Raw genomic sequence first — 22,450 nt, 5'->3', positions numbered from 1 at the left:
ATGTGACCACCGGCTAAAGCAAAGACATAGTTAGGACAGGGAAATAATCCCACCACTTAATTAACCAGGTTCCCAAATGTAAGAACTATTTATACATATAACATTTTTGTTTTTAAATCAATGTAACTCTTTTTTGATTTTTAATGCCGAGTTATAACCCCGTCCTGTGGGAAAGGCTTTTCGTGTCGAGACCCTTCAGAATCAGTCTTCAGGTCTGAAGAAGGGTCTCGACCCGAAACGTCACCCATTCCTTCCCTCCAGAGATGCTGCCTGTTCCGCTGAGTTACTCCAGCTTTTTGTGTCCATCTTCGGTCAACACAGTTTACAAATTATCTGGTGTTTTGTGCATGGGAGCTTGTGTGCGTTACGCAGGCAACCAGACGGTAATAAATGAAACGTGCTTGTTGTTGTAAAGGGGGGTTGGGGGTGGGAGGAGATCAAATTGTTCGTTGCCATGCACACTTGTCATCGGCCTGCCAGGGAATTTGTGCCCCCCCCAAGAGTGTTGTAAAAACAAGCCTGAAGGCTTTGTGTCTCAATGCAAGGAGCATTCGTAATAAGGTGGATGAGTTGAATGTGCAGATAGCTATTAATTATTATGATATAGTTGGGATCATGGAGACATGGCTCCAGGGTGACCAAGGCTGGGAGCTGAATATCCAGGGATATTCAATATTCAGAAGGGATAGAGAGAAAGGAAAAGGAGGTGGGGTAGCGTTGCTGATTAGAGAGGAGATTAACGCAATGGAAAGGAAGGACATTAGTTTGGAGGATGTGGAATCGGTATGGGTAGAGCTGCGAAACACTAAGGGGCAGAAAACGCTGGTGGGTGTTGTGTACAGGCCACCTAACAGTAGTAGTGAAGTTGGAGATGGTATCAAACAGGAAATTATAAATGCATGCGACAAATGCAAAACCGTTATAATGGGTGACTTCAATCTACATATAGATTGGGTGAATCAAATTGGCAGGGGTGCTGAGGAAGAGGATTTCTTGGAATGTATGCGGGATAGTTTTCTAAACCAACATGTAGAGGAACCAACGAGAGAGCAGGCTATTTTAGACTGGGTATTGAGTAATGAGGAAGGGTTAGTTAGCAGTATTGTTGTACGTGCCCCCTTGGGCAAGAGTGACCATAATATGGTTGAGTTCTTCATTAGGATGGAGAGTGACATTGTTAATTCAGAAACAATGGTTCTGAACTTAAAGAAAGGTAACTTTGAGGGTATGAGACGTGAATTGGCCAAGATTGACTGGCAATTAATTCTAAAAGGGTTGACGGTGGATATGCAATGGAAGACATTTAAAGACTGCATGGATGAACTACAAAAATTGTTCATCCCAGTTTGGCAAAAGAATAAATCAGGGAAGGTAGTACATCCGTGGATAACAAGGGAAATCAGGGATAGTATCAAAGCGAAGGATGATGCGTACAAATTAGCCAGAAAAAGCAGCATACTGGGAGAAATTCAGAGACCAGCAGAGGAGGACAAAGGGCTTAATTAGGAAAGGAAAAATAGATTATGAAAGAAAACTGGCAGGGAACATAAAAACTGACTGCAAAAGTTTTTATAGATATGTGAAAAGAAAGAGATTAGTTAAAACAAATGTAGGTCCCTTGCTGTCAGAAACAGGTGAGTTGATCATGGGGAACAAGGATATGGTGGACCAATTGAATAACTACTTTGGTTCCGTCTTCACTAAGGAAGACATAAATAATCTGCCGGAAATAGCAGGGGACCGCGGGTCAAAGGAGTTGGAGGAATTGAGTGAAATCCAGGTTAGCCGGGAAGTGGTGTTGGGTAAATTGAATGGATTAAAGGCCGATAAATCCCCAGGGCCAGATAGGCTTCATCCCAGAGTACTTAAGGAAGTAGCTCCAGAAATAGTGGATGCATTAGTAATAATCTTTCAAAACTCTTTAGATTCTGGAGTAGTTCCTGAGGATTGGCGGGTAGCAAACGTAACCCCACTTTTTAAGAAGGGAGGGAGAGAGAAAACGGGGAATTACAGACCAGTTAGTCTAACATCGGTAGTGGGGAAACTGCTAGAGTCAGTTATTAAAGATGGGATAGCAGCACATTTGGAAAGTGGTGAAATCATTGGACAAAGTCAGCATGGATTTACAAAAGGTAAATCATGTCTGACGAATCTTATAGAATTTTTCGAGGATGTAACTAGTAGCGTGGATAGGGGAGAACCAGTGGAGGTGGTGTATCTGGACTTCCAGAAGGCTTTCGACAAGGTCCCACATAAGAGATTAGTATACAAACTTAAAGCACACGGCATTGGGGGTTCAGTATTGATGTGGATAGAGAACTGGCTGGCAAACAGGAAGCAAAGAGTAGGAGTAAACGGGTCCTTTTCACAATGGCAGGCAGTGACGAGTGGGGTACTGCAAGGCTCAGTGCTGGGACCCCAGCTATTTACAATATATATTAATGATCTGGATGAGGGAATTGAAGGCAATATCTCCAAGTTTGCAGATGACACTAAGCTGGGGGGCAGTGTTAGCTGTGAGGAGGATGCTAGGAGACTGCAAGGTGACTTGGATAGGCTGGGTGAGTGGGCAAATGTTTGGCAGATGCAGTATAATGTGGATAAATGTGAGGTTATCCATTTTGGTGGCAAAAACAGGAAAGCAGACTATTATCTAAATGGTGGCTGACTAGGAAAAGGGGAGATGCAGCGAGACCTGGGTGTCATGGTACACCAGTCATTGAAAGTAGGCATGCAGGTGCAGCAGGCAGTGAAGAAAGTGAATGGTATGTTAGCTTTCATAGCAAAAGGATTTGAGTATAGGAGCAGGGAGGTTCTACTGCAGTTGTACAGGGTCTTGGTGAGACCACACCTGGAGTATTGCGTACAGTTTTGGTCTCCAAATCTGAGGAAGGACATTATTGCCATAGAGGGAGTGCAGAGAAGGTTCACCAGACTGATTCCTGGGATGTCAGGACTGTCTTATGAAGAAAGACTGGATAGACTTGGTTTATAATCTCTAGAATTTGGGAGATTGAGAGGGGATCTTATAGAAACTTATAAAATTCTTAAGGGGTTGGACAGGCTAGATGCAGGAAGATTGCTCCCGATGTTGGGGAAATCCAGGACAAGGGGTCACAGCTTAAGGATAAGGGGGAAATCCTTTAAAACCGAGATGAGAAGAACTTTTTTCACACAGAGAGTGGTGAATCTCTGGAACTCTCTGCCACAGAGGGTAGTCGAGGCCAGTTCATTGGCTATATTTAAGAGGGAGTTAGATGTGGCCCTTGTGGCTAAGGGGATCAGAGGGTATGGAGAGAAGGCAGGTACGGGATACTGAGTTGGATGATCAGCCATGATCATATTGAATGGCGGTGCAGGCTAGAAGGGCTGAATGGCCTACTCCTGCACCTAATTTCTATGTTTCTATGTTTTAAAAGGGATTTACTATGCCCCGAGCCGTTTGTCCCGGCGGCCGGGGTGGGGATGAATCACCCAGTGTGGGTGTCAGGGTCCGGGGGTCGAGGGGGGGGGAATCACCCTGGAATGGGGGTTGGGGTCCGATGGCGGTGCATCGCGGTCAGTGACTCTGGGTGGGCGGAGGGACCAGCCTGTCCCACACCTCTGCTCCACCCGACCCACAGCCCGTCACAGTGCGGCCTCACGGGGGAGACGAGGCAGAGGGCGGCCGTGGGCGTGGGAGGGTGGGGGTAACCCGAGGGATGCGCTCCTTCGGCCGCTTACAACTTGGTGCTCGGGTTCAGAGTGCACAGTTTGCTATGGCTTGTGTGTGAAAATGACCCCCACCCTCCCGTCTTCACCGACCAGTGATGTGATGGATGCGGGTGGTTGGACCAATCGCTGACAAGTCCCCTCCCCCCCCTCCCCCCCCCCCCCGGCGCATCATGTCCGTTATTTGATTTTTCTGTTGATCGGCCATTCAGTTAGTTGGCTTGTAGGCCACGCAGCCTTTCGTTTAGGTGGCGTTTCGGCAGAGCGGCCATTCGGTGAGTTTGCGTTTAGGCGACGCAGCCTTTTGGTTAGTTGGCTTTTAGGCGTCCCGCCCTTTCGGTTATTTGACGTTTCGGCTACGTACGCTTTCGGTTATTTGGCGTTTCGGCTTAGTTTCCATTCGGTTATTTGGCTTCCATTTCTTTGTTTCGGCTTCTCGTCCTTCGACGCCACATCCGCACACGGCAGAATATAGTTCGCAGGGGATAGTTGAGACATATGCCATTGTTCAGATTCTGACAGCCAGCCATGAAGTGTAAAATAGATGCACAACAAAGCTGAGAATGTTAAAACTGCTGTTATTGGCCAGAACTTACCAGTAACCAAAGTTACTGAAACTCCAATAACACTTGCTGCAGCAAAAGCAAAAATGTTTTCTTGCCCAGAGCATTCTTTTGGGAAATTGTACTTTCAACTCCATCGCTATTTCCAGTGGCTTGGACAATCTAGATGACTCCAATAGTTGTCTGAACATTGTTGGGAAAATCCTGATGTCATTTTAAAATGTATTACTGTATATACAACAACAGTGCTTCAACAAGGCCAAAGTTTGCTGAATATATTAGTCTAATATGCCACAAATCCGGACTGGGTGCTATATTCATCTTCTAATCAGAAATCCTGTTCTTTGTCAGCCTAAGGCCATTCTTTTGGAATGATCAATGCTGGCCCCGCTAATGAGAAAATTGCTTATTTTAGCTGTTGATACTCGTGTATCAGAGAAGACCTTTTTTCCCTTGAGCAGGAATGGTTATGAAGAGTATAACTAGGCAAGAATAGTAATTCTACCCGTTCACCAGCCTTGATCTTTTCTGTCTCGGCTGTTAGGTCAGTTCTCACCATTTTGGTTCTCCTTATTCAATGCTCATAGGTATGTGGAACAATGAACATAGGTGATCTGTGTGGGGTGAATGGTAATTAATGTTGTGCTCTGTTGCCTTTGGTGAAATTGCTGTCTTGTGAACCAAAGAGCTGTATAGAAGTGTCCTGAGATTTTTACACTGTTTGCAAATAAATGTGATGTGGGTAGTATGTCTCATGGATTAAATGTACAGTAAATGTACAGTACATTTTGGTTTAGTTTAGGTTATTGTCACATGTCAGTTTAGTTTATTGTCAGAGCAGAAAGACAATACATAATTATAAACGAGCCATCCACAGTGTACAGATACATGATAAAGGGAATAACATGTCAACGATTAGTGCAAGGTAAAGTCCGATCACAGAAGTCAGAGGATCTCCAATCAGGTCTTAGCTCGGGTCTCCTCTCTAGTTGTTGGTAGGATGGTTATGTTGCCTCACTTTTGTTGTACTTGACCTCCTAAATCATTCACAGAATTAAAGAAAGTTACCGATGAGCTGGGAACACTAGACCAGTGAATATAATAACAAAAGATGAACGATAAAACCTTACAATAGACAGTGGTTACAAATATACATTTATCATGGCTTTACCATTGGCATCTGAGATACAATTTCAAAGCATCGTGCTGTAAAATGTCCAAAACATCCAAGGTCACTTGACTATTAATTGCTTGGCTTCACCTATTCAGCCTCTTTGACAATATATTTGTTTCTTCCCTTGCTTCAGGATAAATCTGGAGAGAAAAACCATGTCAAGCAATTCCACTTTACAGGCTGGCCTGACCATGGCGTTCCGAGCACTACCGGGATCCTCATCAAGTTCAGGAACCTAGTGCGGGATTACATCAATCAGCACCCAGTGAGTGGGCCTACTGTCGTGCACTGCAGGTGATTCTATTTCACTAATTTTTGAGGACTGCCTGATATCTTATTTATCTATCCAAAGTGCAGTATTTAAGTAGCTCTCAGGGTGAGCTGGGAGCTGGTCATACCAATGCCCGTGTAACAATGAATGGTTAAAATGAAGCAACATCATTTAAAATTCTTGCTTTGAAGCACACCCATGTCATCTCCAGATAGTTACCAGGTAATGCTGCCGAAGAGCTATCAAGGCCTCCAAGATAAGTTTTCAATACCAGTGAAGCTTCTGAACGCTTTTGAGGCACCTAGAGAGTATCTGAAATTCTGCCCCCTTTGCACCCTGTTGATAAGGTTTTGCAGCAGCACCTTTCATTTGTTCTACTTTTTGGTAATCTGTTCAGCACCAGTGGTGATGTGAGGGTGGGAGGGGTGCTTGCCTCCCCAATCTTTATTTTCCTCTGCTATGTTCCAGTTAAAATGGACGAATAGTTTGCTGGAACATTCAGTAAAACTGAGATAAAATCCTATTATCATCTGCTGAATGGGTTTGCCACATATTCCGCAGATTTTCGTTGTAATGTAAGGGATATAAAGACGCATGTAACAGGGTCAGAAGGGATGAGGTGCATGGAGTCACAGGAAGTCTGAGCTGGCGATGGAGGGAGGCAAACTAAGGCACTGGAGAATAAATAATTTACTTAGATGGTACTGTTACCATTGGTTTTCTGCTAAATTATTTAATGTGGTTCCATGTTCAGTTTTTTTCTTTCTATTTGAAAAACTGAACATTCCATTTCCCAAATTCAGTATTAAGTACCCCCAGATAAAGTTGATAGATCAATTTAAAATCTAGCATTCCCCTTGACAGCATAATATCCCCTGAATTATGTTGTTACCATTAATAAGTTGCAATTAATAATACCTTAGCAGTTGAAAAGCATTTAAAGATGCATCAGTGTGATTTTTGATTATCTATTTCCCACATCAGCTGAGTTCATGTTTGGATTAGTTTATGGTTGCTTCATAAACTAGGGTGCAATGAAATTTCTTGTTGGCATGAGGCCCATCAAATAAACAATATAGATACAACAATAATGCAAACAACAAATGTCAAACAGTGGAATGGTGCAAAGATTGTATTTTTGAACCTGCTGTGTGAAATTATGAATCAATGTTAAATAATTGTCATGCATATGTTGTGGGCCCAGGTTTGAGGTAATAAAGGTTGTTCAAATCACATTCACCCTTATATATGTTGTTCTTCAGTATAAGAATGACAGTATTTCAACATGCTCTAACGATTAAAGGCTGACATTTAACATTTCTAGTAACAAATATTGAGAGTGGGGGGTGAAGTTTCACAAGGGTGCTTAAATGTCCTTCATGCTTGCAACATGACCAACAATCTTTTTTTTTACAAAGTGCTGGAGTTGGTCGAACAGGAACATTCATTTCCATCGATAATATGATTCAGCAGATAGACAACAACAGAAAGGTCGATATCTGGGGTACAGTTTATCAGCTCAGAATGAACCGACCACTGATGGTGCAAACTGAGGTAAGGCACTTTGCTGCAGCAAATAGATGTCGATCCGCAAAAAAAGATTCATTACCATTTGGTAACTTACATGGATAACAACAAAAGAACTATACAGTTGCTTTTATTCACTGGCAGTTTTCCATATGCTGGAAGTGAATGAGATTCCAAAATTTGGCACAAAACAACCTTTGCATCTCTCAAAGTACTGTGGAACTTCAATTTACAGATGTTTTAGTTATGAATTTTCAATGTAAACTAGTGAATCTTTGGTTTATGAATAATTTTTTCTGCTATAAACAAGAGCATGTGTTCAGAGAGTTGCTGTACCAGAGGACCCACAATATAATTTGCCCATTCTTTTTGATTTCTGCAATTTTGAAATATTTTCCAGGAATGCATCCCTTTAGCAAATCAAGGAATTGTTGCATTGGCAATCCAGTCTATAAAGCAGCCATTACAATTGTGCTTGCTTTCCTTTTTTTATGTTAAGAGTTAGACAACACATTGGTAGAGAGTTGGATAGCTGACAAGAATAGTTTCAATGGGGGCACTAGCAATGGTTACACTATTACTGTCGGATATAAGAGTGGGGATAGGTCTCTGATGGAAGCAAGATTCTTACGATTCAATAATAATATATTTGGAATTGTATATCATTATAATTATCTGAGATAATACTCCAATCGACTGAGTTTTATGAGATTTTTAATACATATAAATTGTCACTATTTATTTGTCTATTTGGTGCCTACCTTTTGCTGAGCAGATGATCATTATCCTTAATCTCAACTGATCTCTACCCCTTTACTTTTCAGCCTCAGCTAATAGACAAATGTCCTGATTTATTGGGCTCATTTATCTACCTTTTCCCTACCAACATTACAGGTCACATTTCTTATCAGCCTTAATTGCATAGTCAGATCGTCATACCTCATGAAAACAAGCCATTCGGCCCACCATATCCTCTCCGACTAGTGTTCATCCTTCTGTATTAATTCAATTTTCCAGCACATGGAGTACAGCCTTCCATGGCTGGGCTCTTTAAGTGCATATCTAAACAATTCTTAAATGCTGTCAGCAACGCTGCTTCCAAAGCTCTCTCCTGTCGTATATTTCCAGCACTCCTTACTCTGCATCCCAGGGTACTTAAGGAGGTGACTCTAGAAATCGTGGACGCATTGGTGATCATTTTCCAATGTTCTATAGATTCTTGATCTGTTCCTGTGAATTGGAGGGTAGCTAATGTTATCCGACTTTTAGAAAGGAGGGAGAGAGAAAACAGGGAATTATAGACCAGTTAGCCTGACATCAGTGGTGGGGAAGTTGCTGGAGTCGATTATTAAAGATGTCATAGCGGCGCAAGTGGATAGCAGTAACAGGATCGATACAAGTCAGCATGTATTTACGAAGGGGAAAGCTTGATGAATTTTTTGACGATGTAACAAGTAAAATGGACAAGGGAGAGCCAGTGGATGTAGTGCAGCTGGACTTTCAGAAAGCTTTTGATCAGATCGCACATAGGAGATTAGTGGGCAAAATTAGGGCACATGGTATTGGAGGTAGAGTGCGACATGGATAGAAAATTGGTTGGCAGACAGGAAACAAAGAGCAGGGATTAACGAGTCCCTTTCAGAATGGCAGGTGGTGACGAGTGGGGTGCCGCAAGGCTCGGTTCTGGGATCGCAGCTATTTACAATATACCTTAATGATTTAGATGAAGGAATTAAAAGTAACGTTAGCAAATTTTCAGATGACACAAAGCTGGATGGCAGTGTGAACTGTGAATGGAGGGTGACGTGGACAGGTTGGGTGAGTGGGCAGATGCATGGCAGATGCAGTATAATGAGGATAAATGTGAGGTTATCCACTTTAGTGGCAAGAACAGGAAGGCAGATTATTATCTGAATGGTGTCAGGTTAGGAAAAGGGGAAGTACAACAAGACCTGGGTGTCCTTGTACATCAATCTCTGAAAGTAAGCAGGGTACACACAATTGCTGGGGAAACTCAGCGGGTGCAGCAGCATCTATGGAGCGAAGGAAATAGGCAATGCAGGTACAGCAAGATCTGAAAGTAAGCATGCAGGTACAGCAAGCAGTAAAGAAAGCTAATGGCATGTTGGCCTTCATAACGAGAGGAGTTGAGTATAGGAGCAAAGAGGTCCTTCTGCAGTTGTACAGGGCCCTGGTGAGACCACACCTGGAGTATTGTGTGCAGTTTTGGTCTCCTAATTTGAGGAAGGACATTTTTGCTATTGCTGGAGTGCAGCGTAGGTTTACAAGGTTAACTCCCGCGACGATGGGACTGTCATATGATGAAAGAATGGAGCAACTGGGCTTGAATTCACTGGAAGGATGAGAGGATATCTTATAGAAACATATAATATTATTGAGGGATTCGACACGCTAGATGCAGGAAACATGTTCCCGATGTTGGGGGAAGTCCAGAACCAGGGGCCACAGTTTAAGAATAAGGGATGGGCCATTTAGAACTGAGATGAGGAAAAAAAATTCACCCAGAGAGTTGTGAATTTGTGGAATTCTCTACCTCAGAAGGTAGTGGAGGCTGATTCACTAGATGCATTCATAAGAGAGTTATATGGAGCTCTTATGGCTAGCAGAATAAAGGGATATGGGGAGAAATAAAGGGATATGGGCAGGAACGGGGTACTGATTGTGGATGATCAGCCATGATCACACTGAATGACGGTGCTGGCTCAAAGGGCCGAATATCCTACTCATGCACCTATTGTCTATGTATCTATGCATCTATGTATCTCTGGGTGGAAAAGACCTCCCTCTGATCCTCTGAATCTTTTACCCTTTATTCTAACTTTATGTCTAGCTCTATTCACCTCAAAGAGGAAAAGACTCAATCAGTTTATTTATACCCTTCAATTTTATATATATCAATCTCCTCTGAGCCTCCTCCAGGGAAAACAGACCTTGTCTCTCCTGTCTCTCCTTGTAACTTAAATGCTCAATTTCCAGCAATATTCTGACACATCTCCTCTTGACCCTCTCTAGCATTATGATATATTTTCTTCAGTATGGCAACCATGCATGCATAATCTAGCTATGTCTCATCAATGTTTTCTAAAGTTGGAGCATAACATCCCGCTTCTTTGGCATTCAATGCCCAATTAATGAAGGACTTTCCCATATGCTGCTTTAACCACTTTATCGTCCTTCTGTCCTGCAATTCTCTCTGGAACTTTGCCATTCGTGGTGTAAATCCTCGCCGCAATAGACTCACCTCACATTTATCTGTTGTAAACTCCATCTGCCATTTCTCAACCTATTTCACCAACATATTCATATCACCCTGTAGCCTATAACACCACCCACATTGTTAACAACTCAAATCAAGCTTAGTGTCTTCTGTGAACTTACTGATCATGTGCTCGACCTCCACATTAAATTATACATATACATTACAAACAGCAAGGGTCCCAGCACTGGACCCCGTGGAATACCATTAGTCAGTCATCCAATCACAAAACCAACCTTCTACCATCAACCTTGCCAGCTTGCAAGTCTAACATCAACAATAAAGTCATGAACATGTACAGCGTGATGTCTAGCATTTTGGAGCAGTCTCCTTTGTGGGACCTTGTCAACGACCTTACTGAAGTCCATGTAAACCACATGTACTGCAAAGCCCTCGTCAATACATGTTATCTACTCCACAAAATCAGTTGGATTAGTCAGACTAGATCTGCCCTCAACAAAGCCAAGCTGGCAATTTCTGAATAGCTTCTGCCTTTCCAAGTAATCATTAATCCATTCCCTCAGAATTTCTTCCAATTATTTCCCAATTATAGGAAGAATGTCATTAAGTTTTAAAGGGTGCAAACGAGATTCACCAGGAAGTTATCTGAGGTTGCGGGCATGAGTTACGGGGAAAGATTGGATAGGCTGGGAATTTTTTCTTTGGAGCGCAGAAGTCTGTGGGATGACTTTATCGAGGTGTACAAGATCATGAGGGACGGCAATAAATTGAATGTTCAGTCTTTTCTCAATAGAAGATTCCAAAACTAATTGACGTAGGAGGTGAGAGATTTAAGGAGAACCTCAGGCAACTTTTTCCACACGGAGGGTGGTTCGTATTAGGAATCTGCCAGAGGAAGTTATAGAAGTCGACGTGAATACAACTTTCAAAAGATATTTGGACAGATATGTGGATAGGACGTGTTAAGACGTGTTAAGGACGTGGGCCAAATGCAGGCAAATGGGACTAGGTCAGCATGGGCAAGGTGGTTGAAGAGTCTGTTTCCACACTGTACATGTCCATGACCTTACTATTGATGTTAAACTTGCAAGACTGTAATTATCAGACTTTTTCCTCCTCCCTTCTTAACAAGGGGACTACATTTGCTGTCCTCCAGTTATCAGAACTAATAGAACAGTGGTCACTGTCCAAAAGGCACTTATATGAACACTTCATCCGCTTGTTCCTCCCAATTTCCTAAGACTAGATTTCCCTTTCCCATGTAGGGCCCTCTACATATTGCCTGAGGAAACTTTCCTGAACACATTTGACAAATTCTGCCCCATCTAACCCTTTTTGTACTATGACATTCCCAGTCAATATTGGGAAAGTTAAAATCTCCTAATATGACAATTTATTAGTCCTGCAGCTGTCTGCAATCTCCTGGCATATTTGCACTTCTAATTTCTGTTGACCACTTTGGGGCCTTTAGTACACTCCCAACAAGGTGACCATTCCTTTCTTATTTCTCAGCACCGCCCATATAGCCTCACTGGCCGAACTATGGAATCTGTGGAATTCTGTGCCACAGAAAGTAGTTGAGGCCAGTTCATTGGCTATATTTAAGAGGGAGTTAGATGTAGCCCTTGTGGCTAAAGGGATCAGGGGGTATGGAGAGAAGGCAGGTACAGGATACTGAGTTGGATGATCAGCCATGATCTATTGAATGGCGGTGCAGGCTCGAAGGGCCTAATGGCCTACTCCTGCACCTATTTTCTGTTTTCTATGTTTCTATCAGTACTGAGATCTCTGACCATTGCTGTGACATCCTCCTTAATCAATAAAGCAAAGTCTCTTCCTCTTTAACCCCCTCCCCTGTCTCTCTTGAAGCATCTGTATCCTGGAACATTAAGCTGCCAGTCCTGTCCCTCTATTAACCAGATTTATGTAATGGCTACAACATCCCAGTTACAAATACCTATCCTTACCCTGAGTTCATCTACCTTACCTGTCGCATTAAAATAAGTACAATTCACAATAACAGTCCTTCCTCGTTCCCTACCCTTCTCCTGCCTATTCTGTCCACTAAACCTACTTTCATCACCATCCGTACCGCCTTACAGCCTTTCATCTGCATTGATCCTGCATCGGATCACACCCCGTTGCCAATCTAGTTTAAACCCACCCGTGCAGCACTCGCGAAACTGCCTGCTGGGATATTGGTTTCCCTCCAGTTAAGGTGCAATCCATCCCTCTTTTACAGGTCAACTCTGCCCCAGAAGAGATACTAATGATTTAGAAAACTGAATCCCTGCCCCTTGCACCATCTCCTCAGCTGTAGATTCAGCTCCCCTCTCTTCCTGTTCCTACCCTCACTAGTACGTGGTACTGGAAGCAACCCAGAGATCACTTCCCTGGAGGTCCTGCTTTTTTAGCCTTTTACCTAACTCCCTATACTAATTTTTGCAGTACCTCATTCCTTTTCCTACCTGTGTCATTTGTGCCAACATGCACAAGGCTTACTTCCCCCTTGAGCTGCATCCCCTCCCCCTTGTGAGTGTCATGCAGCCACTCCGAGGCATCCTGGACCCTGGCTCCAGGGAGGCAACACACCATCCTGGCTCCATGTACAGATTGTCCCTGTATCCTGAATGGGCCCTTCACTTTCGCTGGTTATTCAACTATCCTTAATATATTTACAAAACATCTTCGGTTATATCTTAATCCTGTCTGCCTTTTATTTAACTTCCACAGATTACCTAAAGGGCCTGTCCCACTTACGTGTCCTTGGCATGCAAATTACGCGACCTCATGGTCGCGTTGAGGAGCACGGGCATCGTATGGCCACGCGGGGCCAGTCCCACTTAGATGCGCGGAGGGGTATGTAGTTGTGCGCGACATCGCGCGGGGCTCCGAAATTTTTGTAGTGAACGAAATCTTCGCACGCCAATGGCCTGTCGCGGAACTGACGGCCAAAGTGGGACAGGCCCAAGACCCTGGTGCGATCCAACGTCTCACCTTCAACAGCAGCAGAAGCAGGCAAACAATCGCCGAACTCGGCCTGGGGCTCACGGCCGTTGCGGTCCGGATTCGCCCCCACTCCTACTCCCAGAGCTGGGCCAAGAAAATTGAAGATAGACACAAAATGCAGGAGTAACTCAGCGGGACCGGCAGCATCTCTGGAGAGGAGCAATGGGTGACGTTTCGGGTCAAGACCCTTCTTTTCACACTGAAGAAGAGTCTCGACACGAAACATCACCCATTGCTTCTCTCCAGAGATGTTGCCGGTCCCGCTGAGTTACTCCAACTTTGGGTCCATCTTCAAAAGACGTCACACGCTCCAGACGGCTGTGCATACGCATGTAATCGTGCCCGACCTTCGCGGGACCATCGCGGCTCAACGCGACCACGAGGTCGTGTAATTTGCGTGCCAAGGACACGTAAGTGGGTCAAGCCCTTTATACTCAATATTGTCAATCAACTCAACACTCCAGTCAAACAGATATTTTTCATATACAAGTATTTAAAGTAACAGGAGTTCCAAAAAAGATCCCTATGAAGTGGATATCCAAAGTAGTCTCATATCCTCCTGCCATTGGCCCCTTGTATCCTTCCTCCCATGACCCGTGTAGGAATTCTCCAACTCCTTTGCAATGAATGAGGACATGCTCCCTGAACTCCCCCCCCCCCCCCCCCCCCCCATCCTTGTATAATGATTTAATTTGAAAGGGAAATTTCATAAGTTTGCTCATGTTAACTGCTACATCTAAAACCTCTACTCTTAGTCCTTTACTTACAGCATTGAGACAGAATTAGTAATCACTGTCATACTGAAGAAAGAAAGTGGGAGTAATGCAGCACTAAATTAGTGATGGGTTTGTTTGTCGAGTAATTCAAGCAAGGAAGTTGCAATTCTGAGCTGTCCTCGTAGACCCGTGTCACTAACTTCCCTTTTCTCTCACCAGTCTCAGTATGTTTTCCTGAACCAGTGCGCCATGGAGTATATCAAATCAAGCAATCAGCACTCCGAAGAGGCAATCTACGAAAACGCACCTGCCCTCATCTATGAGAATACGTCTGCCATCCGAGCTGCCCAAGCAAGCAATGGCCACCTACTTTAATGGAAATGACCCTGGAGCCTCCTTTTTAAATTTAACTCCACCTTTTTTTAATTTAATTTTGTAAATTGTAAATGGACTTTATTTTTTAGAAAGATTGTATATTCATTTGGTAAGATACATTTAGAAGTTCCTTTTATTGCTGAATTACTATTTTTTCAAACACATATCTATTCTGGTACAATAGCTGGGCAGTGCTCAGCCACTGCAGGAAATCTTTGCCAATTGTTCCTGAACTTCAGGAATGCCTTCAAATCTTTGAGAATCCCTGCATAATTCATTGCAAATTGTGAGTCCTTTTGAGCTTTCTTCACTGATGATTCCTCATTTGAGTTCATTCTCTCGTTTCATGACAAATGTGACCTATTCAAGGTAATGCCAATTGGTGTGTGAAGCAGTCATTGTTTTCAACAATGTTGCCAAGGTATCCAACCTTCCCATATTTCTGTCAGCTATATAAACTTGTATTTAAAATCGCTGAACAGAAATATTTGAGGCTTAACTACTCATGACATCATATTCATAAAGAAACACTTGTAAATATTGCCAGAATCCGGCACAAACTTGTTTCCAGAAATGATTCATAAAATCTGATACTTTAATAAGAATCATAAAAAAATCTGAAATTATAAATAAAGTATTATGTAGGGTTATTGCTTTCTTCAAGCTCATCCCACAGATTAATTAAGAACCATTTATGTAGTATTGTTGCATAAAGTGAAGCTGGTTCATTCAGCAAAACCACCTTTGCATGAATGTTTAATTCTGCTGGTTTCAGGTTCCAGAGAGAAATGATATTTAGCCTCTATGGTAGTGCTGAAATTAATATACAATCAGCTTACAGGATGTTAACCAAAACCGGGCTTCTCAAACAGTGACTATAAAGTATGTCCTGTCAGAGAAGGCACTGCGTATAGATGTACTGAGCCTATAACAGACAAAACAGTGAAAAAAGTTGGCTTAAAGTGGGGAGAAATTATCTTCCATGTGAGTGTACTCACTATACTGAATGACAAATTGGATATCAAGTTCTTTATGGAATTAAATGTTTAAGGCGATGCATAATCAAAGTTTTTTTTTCTGTAATATTGTCATTGCCATAAGCAGTGACGCATATCCTAATCTAGCCGAGGTTCTGTAAAGAATCTCTCTTGAATTGGTCAATCTTAAGAAATGCAGAGGTGTGGTTCTGTCTCTGAGTTGCACTGAGGAACAAAGGGAAGTCTCTCTCGGTGATGGCAGTCCGTCACTCCGAGACGGATACGCATTCAATATCTGTTCCATACCTAGTTATTTTAAAGCTCGTGTTTAAATCTGATTTGATCTAATATTTGTAGTGGAAAGTTAATTAAATCTCTCTTGGTATAAGTAAATTTTATATCCTTTTGCTAAATATTTGTAACCAGATTTGGAAGCTTATTTACTTTCAAACTACTTTAAATACAACCATAATATATTTGCTGGACTTAATCCTGAATAACCAGGAGAGGAAGTCAGTGCACTCCAGCCAAGTATTTTCCAATGAACTTGTTTTGAATTCAAGACCATCATTGTAACTGGTGTATTGATTCATTCTCTTATTAGAAACTGCATCGATTGGAGCAGGATTGTTACGTGGTTTTATATGGTGATCACGTCTTTGTGAAACACTACCTGAGGATTCAGTTTTGCTGTAACCATGCGCACCAGGGTTTCCTTAAGTCTGGCAGGGAATCCCATGTTCAGCAGAAACAGCACATCATGTCTGTCAAATAGATTTTCATTTCTCGTCTCTCATAGGGAGTGTCACTGACGAAACTTGTCATGATTAGTATAGATGAGCTGTTTGATTTTTCTCTGGGGGGGGCAAAATAATTGAGAAACCCAAGTCCAAACAAGAAAGTTTTTAGCATAAAGTAAAGATCCACAACACTGCACCAAGTTCAAACTCAAAAAAATGCAAACACAATCAATGTATGCATTTGGATATTAAAACATTGATGACAAACCATTTTTACATTAGGTGATAAGGGAATGTGGTGATTGTATTACTATATACTTTTGGAGCTGACTTAATTTCCATTAAAACTGTTAAAACCATGTACACTCAGAAGTGAATTTTTAATATTTGATTTATAACTGCGAAGGAATTAGTTATTAAGGATCACAGGGTCATTATTTTTATATTATGCCATATGTGAAGGGGGATAGTAGGATGGGGAGGCCAGTTATATCTGGCCAAAGGTACAATAGCTGTTCACTCTCAGGGACTCCAAGGCTCCCCCTCTCCATGTGAAAATTGGGCCAAATCCAATACAGGGATCTCGTCATGATGGCCAAAAAAATCCTTCTGAAGAATATTTTTTAGCTAGACATATCTAACTATATAATTTAACATTTATTATTCCTCCTTGTCGAATGCTTTGGAGAACTACAACTTATTGATTTTTATAAGCACTTTAGCTGGTGAATGTTTAGTGTGTGCAGGCATCTGATTTAAATCAATCGCCACCTTGTGATGCATGAACGGGTATCCATGGCATGCTTAACAGAGCTGATTTTGTGCATCCATGTGTCATGTCTGTTTTGTACTCTCCTCCACCATTTCTCCCTTTCCCATTTGGACATTTTGTAATGCAGGTTCTATGCAGATACAATTCTTTTCAGTGTGTATCTTCTAAACTGATCAGTGAATATTATCATTATTTTAAAGAATGTTTTTACCTCGTCTAACTCTTGTATTTGTTGTGGTCCCTAATGTCAGCTACTGACGAGAAATTACTGAACACAATGTCAGACCTCGAAGTTGTTACTTGGGTCACAGGAGTATAATGGCTATCCTATTCTGTGGCATTTTGTTTTCATCTAAATCATTCTCCTGAAGAAAGTTAACAGCAAAGCTGTAGGCACTTTCCATGCTTGGAAATCACATCCTAACGGCCATTCCATCTGACTGAGTCCAGGTAGAAGTTATACTTGAACGGTTTTTGTTTTGAGTTTATTTATATTTCATATTCACGTGCGATTTGTTTCCGAAGAAAGTCACCCGTGCATCCCCACATGCCCGCCCTGACCTCCACCCTCAGCACCAGCCCAGCTACGAGGAGACCTGAACTGTTTTTGTCTGCAATCTGTTAACATATGTTAGTCTAGGCCCTTCCAATTATGTATGGCTGTGTGCTGGCCTAAGTGAAGCACAATGATCTCTTGGTAATTTTTACGTAGTTTTGCAATTCTGGACCTGTAGCCCCCAGCAGAGATTGAAGCTACCATGGGCGCTCTTTTGTCATCTATTTTCAGTGCCACTGTTTCAGTCCTTCCTGAGCTTCTGGAGAGTTTAAGATACAGCTAATTCCTCTACCTTAAAGCTTGAGGAATGGCAAATGCATCAAAGGTCCCCATTCACTCTACTGAAGTACACCTTCTGTCAGCTGATAGCATTGTCATTTGGTGAGGATAGAATTAAAATGCACCGTGCTTGACGAGCCTTTCGTGGGGAAGTAACAGAGTGAAAAGAACATGAAGTATTTTCTGACGTGATATGTTTCCATCTCCATTACAACTCAACAGAACAGCGGCGCTCTTCTGATTTTTGCTGTCGTTTTAAATGTAGAAAAACCTGTCTGCCTTTGGCACAAAGTTTTACAAGGGTAGAAGTGATCAGGGGTATAGGGATAGAGCACAGTGTTGAATAAGAACTATGAGTATTAACACTGCAGGGAGGTAGAAATAAGGAAGCAAGAAACTGTAAGCAATAGCACTTTCTATCAATTGTTTAACTAGAAGGATCAAATTTAAATTAGATATGTGTATGTATATAAGGATGTATATCAGATAATATGTAGCACTGTGTTGTTGAATTGCACTGGATGCATCTGGAGGAAATCAATTTATCCTGTCTGTTCACTGACTCACTGAGATGTAATTTTATCAGATGTAGAGTAATATTTTTCATTGTGATTATCCGATACGCCTCCAATGTCATTTTGATCTTGCTATGTTACAATGATGTAAAAATCCTGTTTTATAAGTGACATAATGAATAATTTTGCTATTAAAATGATCTTTTTATTCTGTGACTTTGTGTTTAGAAATATGATCAAGAATTGAATGACCACGGAAGTAGCAGAAATGAATGAATGAATGCCAGATATTTACACAATCAAAAATGCAAATAGACAATTTTAAGGCAACCTTCCAGCTGATTTAAGCACTCCCTCATCAGGTACAGCATGATTATAAAGCAGCTTCAAGGGGCTGTCCCACTTTCACGAGGTAATTTACGAATTCTCCTGAGTTTTCCCCTTGATGCAAACTTGCAGAATGTTTGTTTCTTGGTGTCTTGGTCCTCCAAAATATTCCAAATGGAATTTAAACTGGAGGTGGTGGAGGGAAGATTTAACGAGTCCATAGGAGGTCGTAGGAGTTCGTAGATATATCGTAGCAGCTCGTAATGCTAGCCGTAGGTACTTGTGGCATCAGGTAAGTCGGGACGTTTTTTCCAGCCCGATACAAAATATCCACGAGTAAAAAAATGGTTGGGATGAAAGAAATTGCAACTTTTTACTCGTAAGGAGGGCAACGAAATAGTCGGGAGAATTTGTAGACACACTCGTAGGAGTTCGTGGACACAGACGTGGAAGGTCGTAGGAGTTCGTAGATTGCCACGATCTTGATTTTTTTTTTTTGGTCCTTTAAACTCGGCAGAGGTTTTGAATTAAGTCGTGAAAGTGGGACAGGCCCTTCACTGTTTCTCCAACACTTCCCCAAGTTAAAGAACAATCAGTTGGTTTCAACACCACCCGATTGTAAGTGAAAACTTTTCCAGAGCCTCATTTCTCAGCAAACGTCAGAACTCTTGGCAGTATTAGAAAATGTTGGGTATATGCAGCTATTTGGGAGGAGATAATTGCTTATCTTGCATTATAGACAACTTGCATCTAATCTAACAACAGCAAGAGATACCAATAAATATCTACAGTGAAATAAAGTGCCTTGAGAGACTTTGTCTAATTGTCATCAAACTTTGACACCAGTCAGAACAGGTGTCGAAAGGGAAAATCATGCTTAACAAACCTACTGCAGTTTTTGAGGACGTAACTGGTAGAATAGATAAAAGGGATCAGTGGATGTGATGCATTTAGACTCGCCAAAGATTTCTTTTAAGGTCCCACACAAAAGGTTAGGGTGTAAAAGAAAGATTCCAAGGGGAGTAAGGGGCGACCGTGTCTGACAAGGGAAATCAGGGACAGGGTTAAAATAAAAGAGAAGAAGTACAGCATAGCAAAGATGAACGGGAAGCAAGAGGATTGGGTAATGTTTAAAGAGCAACAGAAGATAACTAAAAAGGCAATACAGGGAGAAAAGATGAGGTGCAAAGGTAAGCTAGCCAAGAATATAAAGTAAAAGCTTCTTTAGGTATGTGAAGAGGAAAAAATTAATTAAGACCAAAGTTGGACTCTTGAAGACTGAAAAAGGTGAATTTATTATGGGGAACAAGGAAATGGCAGATGAGTTGAACAGGTACTTTGGATCCGTCTTCACTAAGGAGGACACAAACAATCTTCCTGATGTACTAGTGGCCAGAGGATCTAGGGTGACTGAGGAACTGAAGGAAATCCACATTATGCAGGAAATGGTGTTGGGTAGACTGATGGGACTGAAGGCTGATAAATCCCCAGGGCCTGATGGTCTGCATCCCAGGGTACTTAAGGAAGTGGCTCTAGAAATCGTGGATGCATTGGTGTTCATTTTCCAATGTTCTATAGATTCAGGATCAGTTCCGGTGGATTGGAGGGTAGCTAATGTTATCCCACTTTTTAAGAAAGGCGGGAGAGAGAAAACAGGGAATTATAGACCAGTTAACCTGACATCGGTGGTGGGGAAGATGCTGGAGTCAATCATAAAAGATGAAATAGCGGCACATTTGGATAGCAGTAACAGGATCGATCTAAGTCAGCATGGATTTACGAAGGCGAAATCATGCTTGACTAATCTTCTGGAATTTTTTGAGGATGTAACTAGGAAAATGGACAAGGAGAGCCAGTGGATGTAGTGTACCTGGACTTTCAGAAAGCATTTGATAAGGTCCCACATAGGAGATTAGTGGGAAAAATTAGGGCACATGGTATTGGGGGTAGAGTGCGGACATGGATTGAAACATAGTTGGAAGACAGGAAACAAAGAGAAGAGATTAATGGATTCCTTTCAGAATGGCAGGCAGTGACTAGTAGGGTACCGCAAGGCTCGGTGCTGGGACTGCAGCTATTTACAACATACATCAATGATTTAGATGAAGGGATTCAAAGTAACATTAGCAAATTTGTAGATGACCCAAAGCTGGGTGGCAGAGTACACTGTGAGGAGGATGCTATTAGAATGCAGAGTGACTTGGACAGATTGGGTGAGTGGGCAGATGCATGGCAGATGCAGTTTAATGTGGATAAATGTGAGGTTATCCACTTTGGTGACAAAAACAGGAAGGCAGATTATTATCTAAATGATGTCAAGTTGGGAAATGGGGAAGTACAATGAAAAGAGGCTCCAATATCATTTCGACTAGTTGGTATGTGAGCAAATGCATGGGAGATGCAGTTTTATGTGGAAAAATGTGAGGTTGGCCATTTTAGTTCCAAAAGCAGAAATATATTATCTGAACAGTGGAAGATTGGAGGAAAAACCCATGACAATGGAGCCTTGGTGTCCCAACTTGTTTGCTAATGTTCAGGTGAAATGTTAGTTGGAGAGAAAATGACACATTAGCCTTCATTGCACAAGGATTTGAGTGCTGGAACATGGATGTCATGCTGCACATTGTAGAAATGGGGATAGAGGCAGGAACAGAGTATGCAATGGATGACCAGCTCAGGTCTTGTTAAATGGTGGACCAGGCCCGAAAAACCAAATGGTGTACATTGGCTCCGATTTTCTACATTGCAGAAGGAGATAGTAGAACCAAATGTGTAAACAGAGCATATTTTTCAATGTCACTTTGTAGGAAGAAAGGAGATATTGCAGCCATGTTAGCTGAAGGAATGAACCTAAAAGATAGAGTGATACAAATGGAAGATAAACATGAGACTAGAAGCAAAGGGCTGCAAAGTATAGTCAGACAGTAGGAAAGTACAAAGGTGGAGAACAGGAAGATCATGGAGGGATCCACATTTTTAAATTGAAATTGGAGTAGGCCAGCTGTCCCAGTCGATAAATTTGTGGTGAACTGTTTGCTTTGTGCTTTCTCACCTTACCACCACATTGTTTGCCAAAACTTGTCTCCAATTTCACTTCACTTTTTAGGTCGTATTCAAAACTCCAAAGATTTGTAAACCTTTGTATTGGTGAGTTTCTCTTCAAAGACCAATCACTCCTTCATCCTAAGAACAAAAATAGAACAATGAAAGAACTCAATGGGTCAAGCATTTTTTTCTAAATTTCAGCATCTGCAGTCTCTTGGCTTTGTATCTTTATCCCAAGCAATTAAGTTAGCCCTCTTAATTGCTTCATTGTTTTCCCTTTAGTGGAAATTAAATTCATATATCTTATTGTCTCCATTTTTAGTTGCCTCCATTTTTGCCACTATGCAAAGAAAATCAAAATATGTTTAACATGTCAACCACTTATTTGCCACAATAATTTATTCTTTCATTTTATTAACAGGATCTTTTTTAACCCCCTAACTTTTTATAATAGTGGAATGTTCTTTGCCGATTTATTACCAATAAATTATTACCACCAATATTTTGGTAAATTGTAGCTGCTACCTAAAACTCTCCCTTGCTACGGCTTGCACTCTAAGCTACTCCATTAAATCCAGTGCTATTGATAACTCTTTTAATTATCCAAGGATGGCTACATTGAAATTATTTATGTATGAAATAATACTGGGGTGCT

At 41.7% G+C, this 22,450-nt stretch overlaps 1 protein-coding gene across 1 annotated transcript in view; it reads left to right on the top strand.

Annotated features, from left to right (window-relative positions):
• LOC116984406 overlaps window positions 1-18,639 on the top strand; it is a 116,313-nt gene extending 97,674 nt beyond the window's left edge. Inside the window, exons 74-76 of the mRNA XM_033038560.1 lie at window positions 5,582-5,742; window positions 7,138-7,273; window positions 14,429-18,639. Coding sequence (XP_032894451.1) covers window positions 5,582-5,742; window positions 7,138-7,273; window positions 14,429-14,584 — 453 coding nt within the window. The 3' untranslated portion in view covers window positions 14,585-18,639. The remainder of the gene's footprint in view (window positions 1-5,581; window positions 5,743-7,137; window positions 7,274-14,428) is intronic.
• The last annotated feature ends 3,811 nt before the right edge of the window (window positions 18,640-22,450 follow it).

The sequence above is a fragment of the Amblyraja radiata genome, chromosome 20 (genome assembly GCF_010909765.2).
Source record: "Amblyraja radiata isolate CabotCenter1 chromosome 20, sAmbRad1.1.pri, whole genome shotgun sequence".
In the NCBI taxonomy this organism is placed as follows: domain Eukaryota; kingdom Metazoa; phylum Chordata; class Chondrichthyes; order Rajiformes; family Rajidae; genus Amblyraja; species Amblyraja radiata.
The sequence above is the reverse complement of the archived record's forward strand: the minus strand, read 5'-3'. Positions and strand labels throughout refer to the sequence as shown.